The sequence below is a fragment of the Amborella trichopoda genome, chromosome 2, assembly GCF_054954075.1.
Source record: "Amborella trichopoda isolate Santa Cruz 75 chromosome 2, AtrichopodaSantaCruz75HAP2 v2.0, whole genome shotgun sequence".
In the NCBI taxonomy this organism is placed as follows: Eukaryota; Viridiplantae; Streptophyta; class Magnoliopsida; order Amborellales; family Amborellaceae; genus Amborella; species Amborella trichopoda.
The window spans coordinates 7781615-7791787 of NC_142337.1; the positions used below are offsets into that span (position 1 = coordinate 7781615).

General features: G+C 35.2%; 1 protein-coding gene across 1 annotated transcript; it reads right to left on the reverse strand.

Moving 5' to 3' along the window:
- Positions 1-3091, reverse strand: LOC18443223 (haloacid dehalogenase (HAD) superfamily protein). The gene is made up of 5 exons (XM_006853415.4): positions 2434-3091; positions 2125-2202; positions 1177-1250; positions 992-1099; positions 1-688 (listed from the first exon to the last, which is right to left on the reverse strand). Exons 1-5 carry the CDS (start codon positions 2888-2890, stop codon positions 575-577), a joined length of 831 nt encoding a protein of 276 aa, XP_006853477.2. The 5' UTR covers positions 2891-3091; the 3' UTR covers positions 1-574.
- Positions 3092-10173: the final 7082 nt, after the last annotated feature.

A 10173-nucleotide genomic window follows, 5' to 3' on the forward strand; every position in this document is an offset into this window, starting at 1 on the left:
AAAGCTCAGACCATTTGTTACACTTCGTATAAAAAATAGTTGAGTTGCACAACTGTATAAGAAATTGTTTGAGTTACATAAGATCATAATCTCAAAGAAATAACAATCTCAAATAACTGATTGAATAAAAACTGATAAGAGTTTAAATTGCTGGGCATCAAATGAGACAAGAACTTTGAATTGTCTACATTAAAATAACATCAACTTCTACAAACTAATAAAGAGAAAGGACTATCAACTTCTATAGAACCTGCTGGTTAATCAGGTATGCTGTTTATGTAGACTGCAGATGCACCACCAATTCCCCAAAAATTGAAAATGGATGACCATGCATGCATAAATGAAAACGCTAATGTGAATGGACACATCCATGTATGCATATATGGGTTTACATATATGCATGCTCACCATAAAAGAGTAGGTGGCTATCATGGTTGGGCATGCTCTCCAGTAACAGAAGCACCATCAATGCTAGAAAAGGACCGCCCGAGTTTTTTTTTTGTGTTGATGTTGAGACAGGCCACCAAGTTGAGGTAGCCGAATGAATATGAAGCGACAAAGATATAGTGGTAGCTTAAGAAGCTGGATCTTGCACACAACAACTCTCATCAGAGAGCCGACTGTGCTTTCTTGGCTGCAAGCCTTTCTGATACCAAGAACTCACTAAAGCAGCTTCCAATTTCCTGACCTGAGAAATAAATAATCATCAATTTCATTGTTCAGAATAGCTCATAATGCTTCTAACCTACTAAAAGAATTCAATGATATATGTTTAAGTTCTTCATACAATTGGAACCATAGTGATATTTAATGTTTAGAGTGAAACACCAACCAAGTTTTAAAGCCAGGTTCTTGATATCCAGTGTATGATTATCTAAGATTCTCTAAAAGGGAAAAATAAAGAAAGGGAATAACTAGTTGTGATCGCATCCAAAAGAACATGGCTGTCAATTAAAAAACGCCAGTACTCAATCGAAGGAGAAGAATGCACCTGCTTCACAACCAAAGGCTCCTCAGCCAGGCTCAATGGTTGTGTTAAGATGGTTAGAAATCCATTTCTATTGCCAAACACAACATCTGTAAAATAGCGATCCCCAACCTGACATATGACCAAAACAGTTAGTTATTAGTTGAAAGGCAGTGAAAGTTAAAAGAGTCCCAGATTCCTTTTCTTACCATAACCAGTTGAGAAGCCTCACAGTTGAAGTACTTCTCAATTTCTTCAGCTGTACCCGCTGGCTTCTTTGTCCCTGTTTACATAACACAGTGAGAAATAAGAAGAAATCCTCATCGTCATCACCATCTGAACAGTATCCCAGCTAATCTGGGTCGGCAGAAATGGGACAGAATAACTTCTATAATTTATTCATCATTAGAAGATCGATAAACAACTCTATAGACAATGCATAGCTTATTTTTTTGGCCCAAGAAAGTAACAAACCAGTAGTTTCTCATTACCTTTTCTCTAGAAGGATTAAGATTCAAAATGAATTCATTAACCTTATGGAAAGGAACAGTAGGACATCAATCAGTAACTGAACTCTTGTGGAGAGATGATGGAAGTTATGTTGAGAGAGGAAAATTGGACATAATATGCTACATATAAATGTAAAGCATGTAGCCGACCCCAATTAATTGGGTAAAGGCTATGATGATGATGATATAAACGGAATACATGATACAGAAAAACTTTATTTTACATTCTTAGCTTCGTTTTCTTTTCTTTTTTTCTTTGTCTTTGCTGCTTATTATGTTCATGTCGAGATAGCCCAAGTAGACGGGCCAATAGGCTAAGCTGGTTTGAAATTTCGCCAGTGAGAACTTGGAGCAACAAAAGTTTTTCTTTTTGGTTTTTTTTTTTGAATTGTAGTTTTTCTTTTTTTTAATAAGTTAAATTCAATCATACCTATTTGGAAAATGATAGTTCAATTTTCACAGAAATTGAACAATGGAAGGTCGCATGCAATTAGTTTCTTAGGAAGTTAAAGCAAAATTCAGCTATTCACAGAATAATTGGATGGGAAACAGGGAAGGGGAAAAAAAACAATTAAGATGATGGACAAAGGAAGGGATGAACAGAGAGGAGAAGGGGAAAGTAGTGGCATTATGTAATGTACTACTTGCCATGTCTGATCACATGCACTCCAAGCAACTTCTCCAAGGCTTTCGCTTCCGATCCATCCGAATCATACTCCAAGAGCCCTGCAATTTATGCATACAACAACTATTCAACTCAATTGTGGAGAGAGAGAGAATGATGATGAAGATAAAAACTCTTAAAGGAAAAGGGGAAAATACCAGTGGAGTCAAGCAAACAGAGGCACAAAATTTAGGAGTTTAAGAAAAGAAAATTAATGGAGAAACCAGAATTATCAACCAGCCAAGAACCAGAGAGAGAATAGAGAGAGAAAGAGATATATAGAAAGGGAGTACCAGAGGAGTTGCTGAAAAGAGCGACCTTTCCCTTGAACACAGACTTGCACTGGTCCAAAGAGCTACCAAGTCCAGGCCAGAGAGAGAAAGAGTAAGGAGCAGTGAGAGTATTATCTTTATCCAACACCACACCCTCAAACCCCTGCCTCTTGAGCTCAGCCCAATTAACCCACCTCAAGTCCTGTGCCCTGAGGTGAGGAAGAGCCATTTCTTGGTCCCTCAAAATCACAGCCAAAAAAGACAACATCCCTGCAACATTGAGCCTCTGACCAAGCTTAGCCCAAATGGGTTTTGGTAACAAAGGTTTAGAGAGAGGAGAAGTAACCATTAATGTGGTCACTGTTGGTGTATCAGGGGCTTTGGAGGACATGGCGATGATGGGTCTTATTCTAGAGAGAGAAGGAATCTTGGTTGAAGAGAGAGAGAGGAATGGGCTAAAACAGGGGAGAGTTCCCATTAATAGCTCCCACCCACCCCCCTCCCTCTCTCTCTCTTCTATGGCACCAAAACTCACTCTTTCTCTCTCTAGCCTAAAATAAGAGCTTGCTCGTGAGATTATCTTCGAAAGAGCTAGAAACCAATTTTTTTCTGGTGAGAATATCTTTCAAAGAGCAAGAATACATGCCTGCTAGTGAGAAATCCACCATTGCTCGTGACAAATCTTTAATTCTCAGTTTAGTTTTTAAGGTTTTTCTTTTTTTTTGAACTGTTAAGAATATTTTATGGAGTAAAACAGTACATGCACTTGGCTATCGTAGTATGCATGTAATTCTCAGGGAAGTACACCTCTTGTCTACTCCATAGGTCTCCGATTAAAATATGACTTATTTTTTAGCAATGTTTTGAAACTCATTAAGAATCTTGGGTTTTTCAAAAGATTTTTTAAAAGGGAAAAGTTTATATAGAGCTAGCCTCTAATCAATCAGATTTGACCCTATCTCAAAATTTTCATTAGAAGAGGTTGTTTTGATGCTCAAATACCTTCAAATTGATCATCTCGACATCAAGATGCATGGACATGAGAAAAAATTGGATTTAAAATTCTAGAAATAGTGTATTTTGTAACTTATTTTTTTATCATCAATTTTCAAGATTTTTAAGTTTTTTTTAGATCGGTCAATCTACACTATTTTTTAAGCTTCAAACTTTATAAATAAATATGAAATAATATTTTAAGGCTTTCATAAAAATTTTCAATATTGAAACCACATTTCTTGATACTATTTGAAGGTAGCTCTAATTTAATTGTTTAGAGCCTAAGCTCTATACAAAACGGTATTTTATCTTTTCTCAAAAAATCTTTTTAAAATTTATTTCCTATAATTTTATTTCTTCATTTATTTAGTATCATTCAATTTTGGTTTAGAGATTAGTACATTAAAAGTGGGGGTAAATTGAGAATACTGATTAAACAAAAAATTCTATCAAAATTTGGGTCATGTTCAATCCAACTCACTTCTAAAAAGTTCACTATAGAGATGGATTTAGGATCTTGAACATAAGTCACTCTAGATGCATTCTCACTTTTGATTCATGAGTCTGCAACTAAAAAATAATGTAGCCTAAAATTATGCAAAAATTAAAATGGGTGGTGATGAATAGTCTAAAAACAAAGTCTCAAATAATCTATTTTCGAGATTGGATTCTTTTATTTTAATTCACGATCATGGACGAGATAATTAACATGTAAAATTTGTCTAAAGAGCATTTCTAAAAATGGATTTTTGAAGGAGATCGCATTTGAATAGAGGTGGGAAAACTGGTAATAAAAAAATATTCAAATTAAGCTTTATAAGGGGAAAAAAACAAAAAAAAATTGAAAAAAATTAAAAAAACTATAGGGATGGGATGACCTTCGGGCTCATGGCCATGCCTGGCCCATCCCAATCAGAGCCTTAGGTTAGGGGCTAGGCACTGGTCCGGCCCTTAGGCCTGCTTTATTAGGGCTAGGCCGACAAGCTGCCAGGCCCCATTGTCAGCCCAAATAAATAGTTAGATTCCATATTAAATTTTTTTTTACTCTTAACTCAAAACTTATAAAAAAAAAAAAAAAACCAAATTTTTTACTATATTCTTCTATTTTTTTGGATTTAACAATCTATCTTTTAAATATTGTAATTTATGCTCATATCCATATTTTCAATTTTTTTATTTCCCCAAAATGCAACCAGTTCAGACTTTCAAGATCCAAATTGAAACCATTGACATCTCAGGTCGAAAAATTGAAGTTCTGAACCAAAATTCAATTAAATTGATTTTTACTTAAACAAAATTTTGGTTTTTGAATTTCAAAATCTTAATAGCTTGTTTCACAAAAAAAACGATTTGAAATTTCAATATGAACGTTTTTAGTTTCTCTTTTGTTTTGAAAGCTAAACTATATGGCATTTTGTAACAATCCTAAAATTTCAAAAAAAAAAAAAGAAAAAAGGAGAAAATATGTTTATAAATAGGTGATGTTCTGTTTGAGTATGATGGTCCTTGGGGACCATCACTGTTTTCAAAAACTTTTGCTTTGAATTAACATTTGCTTGCCTTTACTTTTTCCTTTCCCCGCTTTTGCCTCCTGCTGCTTGCAGCTGGCAGCGTCTTTTAGCGGACGTGGTTTTCGTACGATAAACGTTTGCTTTTAACGCGACACCTCAGGTATGAGGTAGAGCGTAAGAAAATAATATAATAATACGTTATAAGAATTTAAATAGGGGATGTGAGCACTCCCACCCTAAAACAAAACTTTGAGATCTCTCTCTGGTCGAAACACAGTGAACTTCTCTCTCGAACCGAAAATTTTTATCGGAAGCTCCCTCTCAAATAATTGTGGGTAAGTGACATCGTCTTCCTGAAAAATAGTCTATTTTTAATAAATAGTGATATTTCCGTCTAGGATCTTTATTTTATCAGTTTTATGTGTAAGTGACCTTATTGTCTCGAAAAATAATCCATTCTTTTTAAAAATAAAATAAAATAATTATTTCTGCTTATTATCATGAATTTTAGGCGCGATAAATTTTATGCTCACGTGACCTCATTATCTTGAAAAATAATCTTTTTAATAAAAATTGTGATATTTTATCTATGTTAGAAATTTTGAATGCTGTAAATTAGAAAAATAAATTTATTTATTTTTCTTGTCTATTGTTAGAAATAAATGTGATATTTCTGCTTTTAGTAAAATTGTGATATTTCTTTCTACTGTTTTGAATATTTAGACATTGTAAAATTCATGTGCAAATGACTGCCTTATTATTTAAAAATTGACATTTTTTTCAATTGATTATAGTATTATTGTGAAATGTTTATTTGTGAATTGATATTCCATAAATTGTGATAATTCCGTATTCTTGAATTTTTATAAGAGTTTTCTATACATATTAAATTGGCAATTATGCTAGAATGCCTTTACAAACTGCTACCTTTCTAAATTTGAGCCTAAAATATTTGATTGGTTATTTTTGAAATGTTATAGAGAGTGACTGTTATTAATGGTTTAAGTGAAATTCATATTAATGGTTTCAGTGATATGTTGAGTACATGATATTGCTGCTTTCGAATGTTTAAAGAGATTTAGAAATAATTTAAGTATGCAAGTGGACTCATCCGGTTCGCCGGTGAGATATAAGTGGACCTATCTGGGACGCCGGTAGGGTTTAAGTGGACTCATCCGGTACGCCGATGAGGTATAAGTGGACCTGCAGGAATTAAGTGGACCTATCTGGGACGCCGATAGGGATTAAGTGGACCCATCAGGACGCTGATGGGGTATATATGTGACCTACTTGGGACGCCAGTAGGGTATTTTGTGAAATCCTTTGAATTATGTACTGTCGTTAAAAGTGTCATAAGCATTTCAATTACTCGGATTATACTTAATTATGCAATTATTGAAAGTGAAATTGTTGATGCATTTCTATTAATAGATCTCATTTTGAAAAATATTGATATCTTTCAATCATGATTATTTTTAGGATTATGATGATCACTTACTGAGTAGCCAAACTCATCAAACTATGGTAAACATTTTTTCAGGATAACTACGGATTCATTTTGAGTGCTAGTCAAGATCAACCTTGAAAGATACTGTTGTTGTGCTAGCTTTCTTTACTTACTATGTAAGACCTCGCCACTGTAAATTTGTCCTATCAATAGATGTATATATGTTTTGTCTGTCACATCTCAGGAATAACAGTACTGTAAATTCTTGGGGTGTGACAATTATGGTATCAGAGCAATAGGTTTAAGATCCTTAGGAAATTTTTTAAAAAAAAGAATATACTTAAAAATCACATTTATTGTGTGTACAGACCGGGATAAAGTCAAGATCCAGAATAGCTGAAGCCAATATGGAAGGAATTCACAAAGCCTTGGAAAATATGGTTGCTTTAATGCAACATCAGATGGAAAACAACAATCCACCCAAGCAGTTAGTTACAGGAAATGGTGGGAGCAATATCGAACAATTTAAGAAATTAAACCCACCTTCTTTTAAGGGTGCTGTAAACCCACTGGAAGCCGAGGGATGGATTATGCAATTGGAAAAAATATTCGAGGTTATAGAATGTCCTGATGATAGGAAGGTGGCCTTGGCAGTTTTTATGTTAGAAGGTGAGGCACAACACTGGTGGCGAATGGCAAAAGGAGTATTGGTCAAAGAAAATAAAACCTTGACTTGGGAAGTATTTCTAGAGGCATTTAATGAAAAGTATTTTCCAGATTTTATTCGAGACCAAAAAGAAATGGAATTTCTAGAATTAATCCAAGGAAATAAGACAGTAGCACAGTAAGAGGCCAAGTTTACTGAATTGGCCAGGTTTGCACCGCATATGATTAATAATGAGGCAAGAAAGGTGAAGAAATTTGAAAGGGATCTCAGGCCAGCTATTAGAAGCAGAATATCAGTCTTGAAATTAAGAACTTATGCTGAAATAGTGGATCGTGCCCAAATTGTCGAAAAAGATTTTGAAGATTACCAAAAGACAAAAAATCAGAACAGTCATGTTAGACCTACATCATCTAATCGACAACAGTTTGAAAGGCAAAACAAGAAGCCAAGGCCCTCGCCATTTCAAAACCCAGTAGAACCACGTAGAAAATGTGGGAAAAATCATGGATCAAGCCCTTGTTATTGGAATACCGGAGCCTGTTTTAAATGTGAAAAATTGGGACACCAGATTAAACAATGTCCTAGCTTACAGACACAACAGCTTCTAAAGCAGGGAGAGATAGCTCCGAAGCCTCAGATGAAGGGAAGAGTATTTGCGATTACCGAGCAAGACGCTCAGGCCTCAAAATCAGTGATCCAAGGTACTCTTACTATCTTCCAAAAAGTAGCTCATGTTTTGATTGATCCTGGATCTACTCATTCATTTGTGTCACAACACTTTGCATGTCACTTAAAGGTAGAACCAGAACAATTAGAATACATTCTAGAGGTAGCCACACCGATGGGAGATTCAATTAACACCAATATAATGTACAAATCATGTGTAATAAAGATAGAAGAAAAGGAACTGTTGGTTGATTTAATACTCCTGGAAATTCAAGATTTTGATGTAATCTTAGGCATGGATTGGCTCTCTGCATACCATGCAAGTATTGATTGTTATAAGAAAATTGTTACCTTTAGTATTCCGAATCAACCAGTATTTTACTTCAATGGTGTCAAAAAAGACTCCCCATCATATTTAATCTCTTGTATTAGAGCTAATCGCCTCATTCGAAAAGGGTGTCAAGGCTTTCTTGCCTATATCAAAGAAGATAGGAGGGAAGAAATAAATTTGGATACCACTCCGGTTATCCGAGAATTTCCCTACGTTTTTCCTGAAGAATTGCCAGGATTACCACCTGACAGGGAAATTGAATTCTCCATTGAATTATTGCCAGGGGTAGCACCAATTTCTAAGGCACCTTACAGAATGGCTCCTGCAGAACTTAAAGAACTGAAACAACAATTGGAAGAATTATTAGATAAAGGTTTTATCAGGCCCAGTGTGTCACCTTGGGGTGCTCCAGTACTGTTTGTCAAAAAGAGAGATGGGACAATGAGATTGTGTATTGATTATAAACAGTTGAACCAAGTGACAGTGAAAAATAAGTATTCATTACCTAGGATTGATGATTTATTTGATCAATTACAAGGATCACAAGTGTTTTCAAAATTTGATCTTAGATCTGGATACCATCAGCTTAAGATTAAAGGTGAAGATATACTCAAGACAGCTTTCAGAACAAGGTATGGCCATTATGAATTTTTAGTTATGCCTTTTGGATTAACTAATGCACCGGCTGCATTTATGGATTTGATGAATCGAATCTTTAGGCCCTTTTTGGATAAATTTATTGTGGTATTCATCGATGATATTTTAATTTATTCCAAGAATCAGAAGGAACATGAGCAGCATGTAAGAATGGTATTGCAAATATTAAGAGAAAATAAATTGTATGCCAAACTTAGTAAATGTGAATTTTGGCTTGAACAAGTGACATTTTTAGGACATGTCATATCAAAGGAAGGTCTATCAGTTGATCCTTCAAAGGTTGAAGCCGTTGTTAATTGGAAACAACCAAGTAATGTGACTGAAGTTCGAAGCTTTTTGGGATTGGCAGGATATTACAGAAAATTTGTAGAAGGATTTTCTCGAATCGCAATCCCATTGACTCGATTGACACAGAAAAATGTCAAATTTGAGTGGACTAGTGAATGTGAGGAGAGTTTTCAAGAACTAAAAGTTCGATTAACTTCAGCACCTATTTTAGCTATTCCTGAGGGGAGTGGGGGATTTGTGATTTATAGTGATGCTTCACATAAAGGTTTGGGCTATGTATTAATGCAATATGGGAAAGTAGTGGCATATGCATCCAGACAGTTGAAAGAATATGAGAAAAAATATCCAATTCATGATTTGGAGCTAGCTGCAATAGTATTCGCTTTGAAAATATGGAGGCATTATCTATATGGTGAGCAATTCGTAATATACATGGATCATAAGAGTTTGAAATACCTTTTCTCTCAGAAGGATTTAAATATGTGGCAGATAAGATGGATGGATTTCTTAAAAGATTATGATTGTACAATCCATTATCATTCAGGAAAAGCTAACGTTGTGGCCGACGCTCTAAGTAGAAAATCTACGGGAGTCTTAGCTCATCTAATGATCCAAGAAATGCGATTGTTAGAGGAAATAGTGGATTGGCATCCAACTCCGTCCATTAATGGTGTGGTAAGTATGATTGCCAACATTAAGGCGGAACCCCAATTAATCCAACAGATTTGATTGGCACAAAAGAAAGACCCTCAGCTTATAACAATTATAGAAGATGTGAAGCAAGGAAAGAGAGATAAATTCTCTATATGTAGTGAGGATTTGCTAAAATTCAAAGGCCGGGTTTGTGTCCCGAATGATGAGAGTGTAAAGAAAGCTATCTTAGAAGAAGCACATCATTCTCGTTATACGATACATCCCGGAAGTATTAAAATGTATCAGGACCTGAAGAAAACCTTTTGGTGGAATAATATGAAAAAAGAGGTAGCACTATTTGTGTCTAAATGCCTAACATGCCAGCAAGTAAAATCTGAACATCAAAGGCCCGCTGGGTTGTTGCAGCCGTTACCGGTGCCAGAATGGAAATGAGAGCACATCTCTATGGATTTTGTCTCTGGCTTGCCTAGAACAAATTCAGGACATGATAGCATTTGGGTCATTGTGGACCGGTTAACCAAAGCTGCCCACTTTCTACCGATTC

Coding starts and splice junctions, on each gene's coding strand:
- LOC18443223 (XM_006853415.4), bottom strand. CDS start 2,890: ATGGGAACTCTCCCCTGTTTTAGCCCATTCCTCTCTCTCTCTTCAACC. Junction 2,203..2,433: donor TCTTTTCAGCAACTCCTCTG/GTACTCCCTTTC, acceptor CATAAATTGCAG/GGCTCTTGGAGTATGATTCG. Junction 1,251..2,124: donor AGTGCATGTGATCAGACATG/GCAAGTAGTACA, acceptor TTATGTAAACAG/GGACAAAGAAGCCAGCGGGT.